The 14,770-nt window shown below is 36.6% G+C and overlaps 1 protein-coding gene across 2 annotated transcripts in view; it reads left to right on the forward strand.

Annotated features, from left to right (window-relative positions):
* MTR (5-methyltetrahydrofolate-homocysteine methyltransferase) overlaps positions 1 to 14,770 on the forward strand; it is a 114,043-nt gene that overhangs the window by 31,316 nt on the left and 67,957 nt on the right. For both annotated transcript variants that reach the window (XM_012547946.3, XM_023502056.2), the window contains exons 13-14: positions 827 to 906; positions 6,079 to 6,191. In XM_012547946.3, the coding sequence (XP_012403400.1) occupies positions 827 to 906; positions 6,079 to 6,191 (193 nt within the window). The remainder of the gene's footprint in view (positions 1 to 826; positions 907 to 6,078; positions 6,192 to 14,770) is intronic.

Genomic DNA, 14,770 nt, shown 5'->3' on the forward strand with positions numbered 1-14,770 from the left:
GTTAGGCTGGTAGTCCCAAGTTAGCCAATTCAGCTAAATATACATCCTCATATAATAAATGCTCAAATTATTTTTCTTTTTCTTTTGGATCTAGGGTAAGATTATTAATAAATTGCATTTTTCAAACTCTTCAATTAATTTTTTTTTAGGTAGCACAGATTTGACTACAGACAAACGCATATACACATATTTCATATATATCCCATTATTTGGATTATTTCATTTTGTTTTCCATCTGTTCTTTATATGTGTATTAGTTTTGTACCATATATACCTGAGAATGCAGGGGTAAGACTTTGAGTAGGAAATGACTATTATTCCTGGAAAATTTAATGGAGTTATCCTAGCTAAGGTTAATTAATTCATAGCTTTATTGCAAGTTCATGCAATGTCAGGAGAAAAGCAAGGAACATCTCTAGCACATTGTATGAACCATCCATGTTGGACTTTTAGGGAGTTAAGATTCTCAGTATTAGGATTGCTGGGTTAAGTGATGTGCCTAGTCTGGTGATTTTTCTCAAACTAGGAATAGTCTGTTGTCAATTGGATGATCTCTTATGTGTGTTTAGATTGGAAATTCAGTTACATGTATAGTGGGTGTCCATCACATTGTGGCCATGTGGATAACAGTTATTTATAACTTTTAAAATATTTATGAATGATTTTATGCTTTACTGAGCAAATTAAAAGGTAAGATTACTGTTGAACATTTAGAATTGGGCATATTCTCAATTGCAGTTGAATTAAATAGATTAAATTTTATAACTAAAATTAAGTTTATTTTAAGTTGACAAGTCTAGTATTTTTGTTTTGTTTTTCAACTCAGGGAAATTGCAGAAGCTGTGAAAAATTGTAAACCTAGAGTTCCCCCTGCATCTATTTTTGATGGATATATGTTGCTGTCAGGTGAGTTCTTTTAAGTGACCTTTCTGATTTCATAAACCAGTGATTTGTTTATGTTCATGCCTGATGTCTTTGATGTTATAATGTATTCAATGGGATTGTTCATGAACCCCCCCCCCCCCAAAAAAAAAAAAATGACCCTTTTAAAACAGCAGTTTCTAGTTGGCAGTCACTCATTTACCTTTGGGTGGGACATGAAGATCACTTAAGATACATACGTATATGCTGGATTGAAAAATCTTGTCAGGTTTCACTCAGATGGCTGGATTTCCACACTACAAATTTTCCTTGAAAACTAGCTTTCAGCCCAAGTCTAGCACTTCACATTGACTAGGGCCAGGCGCTCAAGGCTTGCCTCCAACTTATGGTCCACACTTGAGTTATTTGGTTTCATAATGTATCAAGGCTCTTAAAACTTCCTCATCCTCTGGGGAAAGAACTAATAAGAAGTGATTGTAGGCAATACTGGGTTTGAGGTCAGAATCTGCATTTGAGGTCCAGCTCTACTCTCTGATTATGTAGCCTTAACCTCTCTCAATATCAATTGCTTTATCTTTAAGGTGGGAGTGTTGGATTAGATGCTTTCTCAAGTCCCTTCTGTGATTATGTCTAGCCCATTAAAGCTCCCCATGCGCTTTTATCAGCATAGCTCTGAGATGTTAGTAATAACACAAGTGTTATTTAATGAATCTAGAATTTGCTACTTGGATGCATTTGATAAAAAGGAAATTCTTCACTGGCAAGGGCTGCTTCATTGATTGGCATCTTTGTAGCCTCTAGTAGGATCTGGCACAAAGTGGAGTAAAGGTAGGGGACTGGACCTGGGATTTTAAGTCAGGAGCCCAGAGAAGGAGATTCCCCCTTCCTCTCTTGTAGTGTTCTTGTTGCATTTCTGGAAATCTCTGGAGCAGCCTTCCTTTCAGTAGGATAATTGCCATGAGAATAGCCAGGTGTTCAAAATTCTTTATTATCTCCTTTACAGTCTAGTTTCCTTGCCTGGGGCCTGGGCCAGCTTTCAGATCGGCCTTGGTCTCAGAGCAGGAGGACAAGCCAGCCACCACCAGGCTGATGAAGATGGAATGAATCTGTCTCTCCTTGGCTGTGAGAGCTTGAGCTCCCACGTCCAGTCTTCTGTCCTCTCTGGCTCTGACTCTGGCTGAGTTTGTCCCAGCTTTATATACTCTATTATAATTACATCATCATAGGTGTGAATCTTGTGGAACTATATTAAGTATATATGTGCTAAGTACATGTACTGAACTAGAGAACTATTAAGCATCCTGTTAAACTAGATAACCATTGTCTTATCAATTCCACTGAGTTAGCACCTTGTAAGAATCCTTGTTTCAAGTACAGAGTTCTGGCCCATCACATCCTCATAAGAAGAGATCCATTCTGGGTTGGATCTCCAGCAGCCACTATCAGGTGGCTCCCGGTATTTTTCAGCAGCTCTCCCGTGTATTTCAACACACTCTATCAAAGCAGGTTGGCCTCTTCCCTGGACCTTAGTGTCTTGGAGAATGGCCCAGAGCACTGAAAAGTCTTTCTGAGATTTGCTGAGTCATCTAACAGGTTGTATCAGAGGTGGCGCTTGAATTCAGGGTAAGCCCTGAGGCTAGCCCCCATTTGCTTACATAGGGATACAAAGGAAGAGCTTGATAAATGGGTAAATGATGGCTCCGGGAAACTCATATTAAGAAATGACAGATCATTATTCAAAAATCTCACTGATTTGTGAGCTATGTTAGTTTCTTCCTTTCCTTTGTCAGATGAGATTAAAAAAAAAACCAAAACAAAAGCTCTTAATAGAAGACAACCTGGGTAGTCTGCCTCTCAGACCTTTGCTTCTCCTCTTTCCCCTAATTCCAGGCTAGCTGCTACTTTGGGAGGCAGTTCCAGAGTGAGGGCTGAATCAGGGAAACCAGTCACATGGCTGCGAAATTGGAGACAGGTGGGGAGGAAGGGGTGGTTTGGCACCTTCTCACACGATTGTTCGAGAGAAGAGGAGGTGAATATCAATGACAGTTAATTTTAAGTTAAGACAGTTAAGACTTTTATGTCTGTCTTTCTCTCTAAGACAGTTGGGGTTAAGTGACTTGCTCAAGGTCACATGACTAGGAAGTATTGAGTGTCTGAAGCCAGATTTGAACTCAGGTCTTCCTGGCTTCAGGGCCGATGCTTTTATCTACTGTGCTGTCTAGCTGCCCCTAACACTTTTCAAGGATGAGTTTGGGGTGGGGAGAGAAATTTTAAAAAGATAATGACCAGATCAGATGAACTATTAAAACCTTTAAAGTGTAGTCCTGGGTCCAACAAATAGTTGACTTTTTAGAAGCTGTACTTGAGCAGAGTGTTATATATCTAGTGTGCTACTTTCAATGCAATTCAGCAGACATGTTGGGCACTGTGTTAAAATGCAGGAGATACAAAATGAAAAATAGTTCCTGCCCTCAAGGAGTTTACAGTCTAACAGATAAGACTCTACACAAAAAGAAGCTAGATGGAGGCTAGCATGAGAGCCATTGAGTACCAGAAGTTGATTTTGTCTACATGGAGATGAGATTCTAGCTGTTCATTTTATGGGTGGCTAGTCTAGTGGAAGCCAAAATAGAGCCATTGTTGGAAAATGAAGAATTGGTATTTAGCTGTCAATTAAATAAGGCAGAGGAACCATGTTTCTTTAAACCAGTCCTTTGTTCCTTCTTGTTCCCAAAAAGCTAAGAGGCCTAGTTTGGGGTGAATATTGTGATCTCTGGTGGCTGGTATTTCATTTGATGGATATAAGAATGAAATGCTGGTCTTAATTGGGGCCATGAATTAAATTGTCCTGTCTGCTGGTCATGGAATAGGGAGTAAACTGTTTATTTAGATCATTCCCTTTATATATATAACAGCTAGGTGGTGTGGTGGATAATAACGCAATGCCTGAAGTCAAGAAATCTCCTTTTTCTCTCCTTTTCCTGAGTTCAGATTCAGCCTCAGACACTTAATAGCATTGTAATTCTGGCCAAGTCATTTAACCCTGTTTGCCTTATCTCTATATTCTTTTTTTCTTAAGATATTCTTATCTTTAAAATGGACTGGAGAAGGAAATGGCAAATCAGAATCTTGATCAAGAAAACTCCAAGTGGGTCATAAAGAGTCAGATGTAAATGAAATGACTGACCAACAAAACAAACAATATTATTATTTAATTTAATTTAAAAAATTGGACCTGTGTGATTTCATTACTATGGGGAAATAAATCCCAGGTAAAGAACTTTCTCGGCAAGAGAAAAAAAAAAAGGCGAACTTTCTCTATTCTTATGTTTAGACTTCACTAAGTGAAGTTACTTGCTCAGGGTCACAAAGCTAGTATTGCTCAGAGGTGGAACTTGAAGCTAGTTCTGCTTGTCACCAAGGCCAGCTTTTCTTCCCCTATAGTACTATGACTGCTTATATGTAAAATTTACATAGTGCTCATCACGTGACAGACAATGTGCTAAGTGCTTTAAAATGATCTTAGTTGATCCTTACAACAACTCTGGGAGCTAAGTGCTGTTGTGCCCATTTTACAATTGAAGAAACTGAGGCAAGCAGAGGTTAGATGATGACTAGGAAGGTTCTGAGGCTGGATTTGAACTCGAGTCTACCTGGCTTCTGGCCAGCTGCTGTGCCACCATGATGTTTACAAACATCATGTTTTACAAAAATACGAGGAGGTTGCTGCAATTATTATGCTTATTTTATAAATGGGGAAGCTGAGGCAAAGGTTAAATGATTTCCTGAGGACCCATAGCACCATTTAAAGCTCAGATCATTGTGACTTTTGGGCTGCTCCCCAGGGAGCCTCCTCTCCAGCCCACATAGTGTGCTGTGATCTTCTCTATTCACCATTATTTTAAGAGTTGATATATAAAAAGAGAGTAGCCCTTTGGCTCCAATTTCAGCTTCATGTGTTATTTCTAATTGCTTTCAGAATGATTCTGAAGCAGATTAAAAAATGAAATCACAGTCTCTTCCATCTTTCTCTTTTGTAAATCATGAGCAAGAATCACAGTCTCTTCCATCTTTCTCTTTTGTAAATCATGAGCAAGATGGACTGTTTTTGTATCTAGTTCCATCACATCCATAATAGATAGAAGTACTGTGTATGAAATGCTTTTAGGAAGATCACTTAGGAATTCTTTACCATTTAAGTTTTGGCATCCTCCCTTGCCTTTCCTGCAAATTTTGAGATCAATCAGTTAGATTGATCTCAGGGACAACTAGGAGATTACTGGAGGAGGGGTAGAATCCAAGAGCATCAACACTAAAAGGGAAGGAAACTTATTAGTTGGAAGCAGGAAGAGATGCTCATTTCCCTCACCTGAAGTTGGGAAAGGAGGTATTATTACAATACTTTGTTAGAACTAAATGATTGATTTTTTAAAAGGAAGAACCAGAGATGGCCTCAGAGTAATTACCATTTGTAGCATGCATTTAACTAAGTGTTTTCCTGTTTTATCACCGAGTTGCTCTATGAGTTAGGTTGGGAAGATATTATTATCCCCATTTAATAGTTAAGAAGTTTGGTTAGGATAATAGCTCAATTTCTATCACATCTTTCTTGAGCCTCTCTTTTGAGTCTTTCGTGTATCTCATAATTCAGATAAGATTTGTAAAATGTCTTAGAGTAGGATTGTCTTCAGGAAATGCTTTTTACTCTGAGTGTTTAGATCTGTAGATCTAACAACCAGGGAAAGATGGTCCCATGGCTTCCTTTCCCTCATAATTGCTTTTCAGTTTAATTCAAAAAGCACTTATTTAGCACCTCCTATCTGCCAGGCTCTTTGCTAGGTTCTGACATAAAAAGATAAAATGAAAACATCCCAGCCCTCAGAAAACTTCCATTCTACTAATGTACAATAAGATGAACTTAAATAAGTTAATAATAATAAGAAAGGGATAGCAGCAGCAATGAGGCTATGTGTAGAAAGTTTCTGAGCCTTGGTATAATTAGGGATTCCCAAAAGGCAGAAGTGTGAGGAGAAGCATTCCAGGTATGGGGAATCATTTGTGCAAAGGCAGGTAACAAATTCTAGTTTGGTGGGCTGAGAAACAAAGGTATTTCTTTCTTGTGAATGTATTTGTTTTAAATCTATCACCTCTTGAATACATTTTCATAAATATTTCAAAATGCTTTTCCCCTTTTAGGACTAGAGCCTTTCAGGATTGGACCATACACCAACTTTGTTAACATTGGTGAACGCTGTAATGTTGCGGGATCGAAGAAGTTTGCTAAACTCATCATGGCAGGAAACTATGAAGTGAGCATCTTGATAAGATCACTGAAAAAATACTGTTTCTTTTGCTAGGCAGCATATAAATTAACCAGCTTCTATCTTTGATATTTTTAGTTATATTGCTGAATGAATGTGAGAAGATGATAAACTGGGCTCACTTTTCAACTTGAAGGGGAGGGTGGGTTATGGATTAAGCCTTGAGAAAAATTGAAATTGCCATTGCTCTTCACCAAAAACCCACATTCAAGAATTGGGGTGAAATACTATGAGGCAGATTCATCTTCCACTTATTTCCCTGATTTGGAAAGGGAAAGGTAAAAATAGAGAAATGCCTTCCATTCTGAATTTCTACCCTATTTCTTTAGGAATGTAGAAAAGAAAGATAGAAAGATGAATGATATTCATTATTTGGACACTTGCTTCATGTTTCATTGATTGTTTTTCAATTTTTGTTGAGAATGCTGTTAAGGTTAAAATTATGTCAAAAGAAAGCTTAACAATGTAATCTAAACTGGAGATTTGACATTGAGTTGGTTGCTCTCTTATTATCCTTTTTTTTCCCATTCTCTTTGTCCATCTACTGGTTTATCCTCTCATTATTTCAAGTCTATATTATTGTGATTTCCTCCTAATTGAACTTGTTTTCAGTCTCTCCAATTCCATAGTAATCTTGAAGTGCCACTTGTGTAATATCCCTGTTCCTGCTTTAAGACTTGAAGTGGTTTCCTGTTATCTCCCCAAGAAAGTCCAGACTTTCAATTTGCCACGTTCAAATTTCTGACTTTAAACTACCTTTCTGATTTTATCTTCCATTAGTCTTTAACACACTAATATCCTGTGCCAGACCCCTCATGTCACTACCTCATTTCCTGCTGTATCCATTTTGGCCTATTTTGGGTGTGTCCCTTGTCCAGTCCAGCATTTATTAATCACCTAATATGTGTGAAGTACTGTACTAAGTTCTGGGGATATAAAGAAAGCCAAAAGACAGTCTATGCTTTTATGGCAATCACTTTCATGTAGTGACAGCTTGCAAACAAACAAGATAGGATAAACTGGGGATAATCAACAGAGGAGAGGCACTTTAATTAGTGGAGACTGGGAAAAGCTTGTTAGAGATGGGATTTTAGTCAGGGCTTGAAGGAAGGCAGGATGGTCAGAAGATGGAGAAGAGGAAGGGGAGCATTCTAGATGTTGAGAGACGACCAGTGAAATGGCCTGGAGTCAGGGGATAGATTATCTTGTTCTAAGAACAGCAGGCAAGTCATTGTCTTTGGATCACAGAGTATGTGGGAAATTAAGATATCAGAAGACTGGAAAGGTCAGGGAGGAGGAAGAAGGTTCCAAAGGATTTAACATAATGACAAGATTTTATTTTTAATTCTGGAGTTGAAATAGGGGGCCATTGGAGTTCATTGACTAATAGACTATTGTAATTTCTCCTTATTGGTCTTCTTGCTTTCAGTTTCCCCAACATTCTGCATGATATACCATGGTGATCTTCTTAAAGGACCACTTGTATAATATCACTCTTCCTTGCTAAGACTTGAAGTGGTCCAACCTGTATTTTAGGAAAATCACTTTGATAGTTGAGTGGAGAATGGACTCTAATGGGGGGAAATTTGAGGCAAGATCAACTAGTAGGTTATTGCAGTGAGGTGGTGGTACTAGAGTGGACGCAATGTCAGGAGAGAAGGAAGCATATTTGAGAGATGTTACAAAGGTTGGATTGAAAGTAACTGGCAAGAGATTGGATATGGAAGATGAGAGGTGGCTAGGAGTCAGGGGTGACACTTAGGCTATAAGATAGGATAACCGGAAAGATGGCGGTACCCTTGATTAAAAATAGATAAGTTTGGAAAAGAACATTTTCAGTTGTAGGAAGCTTATTCCTCCCAAAGTAGTCTGTCTGTTTGTCTGTCTGTCTCTCTCTCTCTTTTAAAACAATTTTAGAATTGGAAAAGGATGTCCACTGGTCCAGTACATTCCTAAAAGTAGTTCACACCATAGCTTACTTGAGAAGTGGTCATCCAGGTCTCGTTTGAAATCTTTCACTAAGTGCAGGAATTACCTCCTGGAGTAGCACATTAAATTTTTGAATAACTAATTCTTTGTTTTAAAATTTTTCTTAAAGCTTTTTATTTACAACATATGCATGGGTAACTTTTCAAATTGATCCTTGCAAAGCCTTTCCCTCCTTCCTCCTTCCCCCCCATCCCCTTCCCTAGATAGCAGGTAGTTTAATACATGTTAAATTTGTTAAAATATATGTTAAATCCAATATATTCATACATATTTATACAGTTATCTTGCTGCACAAGAAAAATTGGACCAAGAAGGGAAAAAAAACCCAGAAAGAAAACAAAATGCAAGCAAACAACAACAGAAAGATGAGAATGCTATGTTGTGGTCCACACTCAATTCCCACAGTCTTCTCTCTGGATGTAGATGGCTCTTCTCTCACAAGAGCATTGGAAGTGGCCTGAATCATCTCATTCTTGAGAAGAACCATGTCCATCAGAATTGATCACTGTATAATCTTGCTGTTGCTATGTATAATGATCTCCTAGTTCTGCTTATTTCATTTAGCATCAATTCATGCAAGTCTCTCCAGGCTTCTCTGAAATCATCTTGCTGGTCATTTCACAACAATAATATAACATTCATATATCATAATTTTGAATAACTAATTCTTTAGAAGTTTTTTTGGACATCAAGTGTAAATTTACCTATTTATAATGGCTCTTTCTCTTTCTCTGAGACCAAACAGCACAAATCTAATCTCTTCTCTGTGATTCCTCTTCAGATATTTATATAAAGGTATTTATTCCCCCTTTTTTCTTTTTTCTCTAAGCTACATATTCCTAGTTCCTTCAGCTTCTCTTTAGTTCAGCTATTTAACCAGGTCCAAAGCTACCTTATTTATTTTAAAACTACCTTAATTATATTGCTGCCTGGGCCGTGTCTCTGTCTTTTCCACAGGAATAGTATAAAATATTTTCTATCAGATAAATCATGAGACTCTAGGCAGCTCATACATAACCACAAGGTTTTGCCAAAGGTTCTTTATGAACCTTTTTTGGCTCATTTTATTTCTAGATATTTATTGACCAGAATCTCTGTTCTAGAGATTCCCATGAATCAAAGTCAAACTTAATGGTTTATAATAGTGAACCATTTACAGAGCATTTATAATCATCTCATTTTATTCTCACTTCAACCCTGAAAGGTAGATGATATTATTCCCATTTTATAGATAAGGAAACTGACACAAATGGAATCTTAAGTGATTTGCCTAAAGTTACACAGCTTGTACAGTTATTTGATACAGGACTTGAACTCTCTGAATCCAGAGTCCGGCTTTAACCACTGGACCACCGAGTTGCCTTCCTCTGTAGGCCCTGATTAGTACAATTAAAGAATCCCCTGAAGTGGATTCTAATGTTTTGTCCATTGGGCTGGACCAGTTATCCTCATTTAACTTTGAATGGTATGAATTTGAATATATATGTCTACTTCAGAGGATCCATTATTTGCACTAATTTGGATCTAGCTGAAGTTTGCAGATTCCATTTTCTTTCTTTGGGACATTTGGGCTTTTTCATTTTGGGAAGGTATTTTCTATTCTCTACAATCTTTCAGATGGTGTCAGCAGTCAGAGCTATGCAAAGATGTAGCTCTCCTGGAATTCATCAGCTAATTGTTCTTTTTGGATCTCTTTAGTTGTCTTTTTAATAGGTTCCTATTTAGTTATTTTTGTTTTCTGTTCATTGCATAGATCTCTAGCTCCCTGACAGAGAAGACAGAAGCAAAATTAGAATTGAACAGGTGGTTTTTATTTTCATTATCAGATGTTATTATCCCATCCACTCTTATGAAATATAGAAATGGTGTATAGTAAGCCCTTTAGACAAAATGAGGCATGAGCACATCACTGGAGGCTTGTTTCCTTCAGTCTTGTTCTCACACTTCAACAAGTCTAAGTTCCCAGAAATAGACTACCACTACAAAAAGTCTTAGGGTAATCCTATAATTGAAAGAAATACACTTCCTCTTCTTACATTCTAGCTCTTGAGCCCTTACCCACTACACATTCTCAGGGGATAATTACGTAATAGTGTGTATGTTTGCATAATTATCTCTCATAATGTGGACTCTCTAGGGTACTAAGTAGAACTATTTTCCTAATAACAGAGAATAAGACACTATAAATGTTAGCTAGATGGTACATTGGGTAGAACACTTGGCTTGGTGTCAGGAAGACTTATCTTGTTCATGGGTTCAGATTTGGCTGTGTGATACTTTGTGATTCTGGGCAAGTGACTTAGCTCTTTTTGCCTCAGTTTCCTCATCTGTAAAATAAGCTGGAGAAGGAAATGGCAAACACTCTAGTATTTTTGTCAAAAAAACCAAAAACAAACCTCCCAAAGAGTTGCATGTGCCTCAACAATAAGAAGCATTATTACTGGCTAGCAAACATTTATAAAGTGCTTGAAGATTTGCCAAAGAGAATAGCATGAAGGAACAAGTGCTTAAATCTTTACCTTCCTGTAGTGCTGAAGGGCATCAGTGTTACTAGAGCTTTAAGCAAGTGAAGTTAAGTCAATTAAGAAAGGTCTGAAATTCTCACTGCATTCTGTCATCCTCATGGTGTTCTTGAAAACTGTTAATTTCCGCTTAGATTTATCTAAATTAAAAAAAATTTTTTTTTATAGCATTAAACATTTTCCCACAAACAAGGCATCACTGCATCTTGAAGAGAGTTCCAGAAGGTCCTCATATTTATACTAGCTATAATTTTCTTTCCAAATCTGTCCAGATCCTGTCTGAAAGTCATGTTTCTTTGTACACATATTTTAGCAAGTTATAGTAGAACAAAAATTCCTTTTCTATTCATATTCGCCATCAGAATGTTTATCAATACTAGCAGCAGCAATGTCTTAACTCTTTACATAAAAAATTTTTTTTGCTCCTTTTGTTCTTAACTGATACTTACATAAAGAGCATTAAGAAAACTTAGATGTAGAAATGGTGTTGTCTTTTCTTTGGTCTTTCAATTTCTATCAGTATATCCATAAACCCCCTGCCTTTTCTTAATAGTCTCAGGTTATTCTGAGCTCTAGCAGTGCTGTTATTACTTTTTATGGGACTGTTCAGCTTCATATCCTCCTTGTTATCTGCTTCTTTTCCCATCTGTTATGTGCACCTTTAAAAAAAAAAATTATTGGTTGGTGAATTATCTGTGTAGCCACAACTGGTCTTTTTTAGATAAAACATTTTTTTTTTTTAACTTCCACAGAATTATTTCCCTTTGGGTTGACCAGAATTTATTCTTGAGAGTTTCTTATCCCTGTCTTCCACTGAAGAATTTTATTTCATTTCTTTTTTTAAACAACAACAATTTTTTTTATCAATTGTCTACTATGTATAAAACATTCTACTAAGTTTTCAGTATTCAAATTTGAAATGAGCCATAGTTCTTTGTTTTCAAGAAACTTAATTTTTTTTCTTGATAGCATTTAATTTTTCCCAAGTACATGTAAAAATAGTTTTTCAGCATTCATTTTTGTAAGATGTGTTCAGATTTTTTTTCTCCTTCTCTTATCTCCTCCTTCCCCAAGACAGCAAGCAGTTTGATATAAGTTATACAATATGGAATCCTTTTAAATATATTTCCATGTTTTTCTTGTTATATGAGAAAAATTGACCAAAAGAGAAAAAAACCAAGAGAAAGAAAAACAAATCATAACAAAAAGGTGAAAATACTATGCTTTGATCCACATTCGGTCTCCAGTGTTCTCTCTCTAGATACAAATGGCATTTTCCACCCCAAGTCTGTTAGAATGTCCACTGGAGAATTTTAGTCCATGGTATTCTCCTATTCTTTACCTGAACTCTTTGAAATGTACATTACTAAAATGGAGGGTGCATGTCAGACGGGCTTTCTTCTCTTCCACAAACTCTAGGACAGAGAGATTATTTCCTTCTAAGATACCATTTCTACTTGATAAATAGTTTCTCTCTGCTAATGAGAATCAGAACCAAGATATAACTTCTTGTTTATTTCTTCACTTTATTGAAGGACAGGATTATTGTTAAGAAAAAAAGTTATTAGTAGCTCTGCTTTTGGCAGAGAGAGCTTCGGTAAATGCCTGGATAATTGAACAACTCCATCACTGCTTTATCAGGCGTCCGTGCCAAGCTCATGATCTGTTTTTCAAACTAATTTTTTTTCTTATCTGTAATTCCATGAACATGAGATCCCATTTAGTACTCAATGCTATTTTTTTTTTTTTTCTTGTATGTCTGTGTGGGATACAGCTGACTTTAACAAAGGTTGTCATTGGATTATAATTCTTTGAATCCATTTTCTTTATAATACTCAAGATTATTTTTGTGATATGTTATTTCTTCCTCACACATCCTTATTTCTTTTTTGCAAATTTCCATTTAATCTTCTTAGAGTTAGAAAAAATCTATTATAATTTCCATGCTATGAGAGCATGAATGTCTGATACTTCATAGAATCTCCTTTTTTCATACCTTGAAGACATATAGACAGAATATAGACAGAGACGTACACACACACACACACACACACACACACACACACACACACACAGTTACTGTATTCATCAGTCAACATGTATGTAGTGAGAACCTCCTATGTGACACTCACTTTCAAAAGCAGTATAGCCTAGTCCTTAGCTTCAAGGAGCTTGTGGTCCAATTATATAGAGAATTCAAATAGTTGGATATTGGTTAAAATATTTGAAATATTGAAATGTTGAAAATAGTTAAATTTCTTAAAGATATAGAAGTGTTCTTTTTAGTGCCATACAAGTTCAGGCAAGGAAAAGATTAATAAAAGGTGAGGATAGTAAATGGAAAAGACTTAATGAAGAAGGTGGTGTAAAGGGCTGAAACTATGAAAAGGTGTACTTGAATCAGACAACTGAGCACTTAAGGCTAATTACAAGATTAATAATACAATGACCCTGTTAGCATATGTTTTGGGTAAATGGCTCTTCTCACTGTTTGGTGCTTACTCAGTGTTTATATTAAGAGTGAGTGTGAGGATTAGAGGGTGGAGTGACAGAAGCCAAAGTCACTTGGTAGCAGGACCTAGGAGGAGAAAGGTGGAGATTCTGGACTCCAGAATCGAGGAGAGATGTTTGGCAAAATTCCTGGCAGTTTGCCTGCCTCTTTCCCTTCTCCCCGTAAAGACCAAGGACTTTTACTTATCCTGACTCTGGATCCTGAGGCCTCCAGAGAGCTAGCCGGTACTTTACAAGGTGGTATGTGAATTTGGCCTTAATGTACACAAGAATGATTTTGATAATTGAAGGGGATCTGCTTCTTAGATAAAGGGAACCCTATGAGCAAAGACACAGAAGGAAGAAAAATTTGATATATGTGAAGAATGGTGACGATAAACCTGAATTGGGTAGAAGTAGGATTTTGTGGGAATGATGAGAAATTTAGATGGTACCGTAAGTATGAGATCTAATTATTGTGAGCCCAAAAATTAAACAGAACAATTTGGTTCTGATGTCCCAGACGGATAATAAGGAGACATAGATTCTTGAGTGTAGGGTATGGCATAATGAAAGTTCTGTTTTAGAAAAATTAATCTGACTAAATAGATTGATGGGAAGACCCAGGATTTAGGGATACTTGGAGCATACTGCATTAAGTAGGAAACTGTACTTGTCTTGGGTCATCGTATTGCTAAGAAGAGTTAAAACATAGTTGATTATCACATGTTATTGCTGACACTGTTCAAGGTTTTCCTGGTTCTGCTCATTTCACTTTGCATCAGTTTGTATAAGTTTTTCCTGAAATCTGTCTGATTTATCATTTTTATCATACAATAGCATTTCATTAACATTCCTCAGTCACACCTTATTCAGCCATTCCCTAATTGATAAGTATACCCTCAAAAAAAGTTTTTTTTTTGATATTTCAATATTCTGCCACTACAAAAAGGAATGCTGTAAATGTTTTTACATTTGTAGGTCCTTTTTTTTTTTTAATTATCTCTTTGGTGTACATACTGAGTAGTGGTATTGCTAGGTCAAAAGATAGTTTTGTTTCCTTTTGGTCATAGTTCCTAATTGCTCTCCAGAATGGTTGGATTAGTTCACAACTCCACCAACAATGCATTAGTGTCCTAGTTTTTCCACATCATCTCCAGCATTTATTACTTTCCTTTTTTGTCATATTGGCCTATTTGATAGGTGTGAGGTGCTATTTTATAGTTGTTTTACTTTGCACTTCTCTTCAAAAGTGTTTTGGAACACTTCTTCATATGACTATAGATAGCTATGATTTCTTTATTTGAAAATTGTCTGCTCATGAAGGAAAGGAAGTAATATTTAATAAGTCCTTTTTGAGTTTAAGTAATAGGGGAAGATATGGAACTGTGTAAGTTAGCTTGGCCTTTTGGTCCAGTTTTTTCATATCACCCTAGATCGATTAGTATGGGGAATAGTTCATTGAATGATTTCATCAATTGGGGAATATAGTTCATTGAATGATTCATATTTCTAGTTTGGGAGACTAGAAGAATACTAATAACATGGAAGTTATATTGAATGCGA

This window comes from Sarcophilus harrisii, chromosome 4 (genome assembly GCF_902635505.1).
Source record: "Sarcophilus harrisii chromosome 4, mSarHar1.11, whole genome shotgun sequence".
In the NCBI taxonomy this organism is placed as follows: domain Eukaryota; kingdom Metazoa; phylum Chordata; class Mammalia; order Dasyuromorphia; family Dasyuridae; genus Sarcophilus; species Sarcophilus harrisii.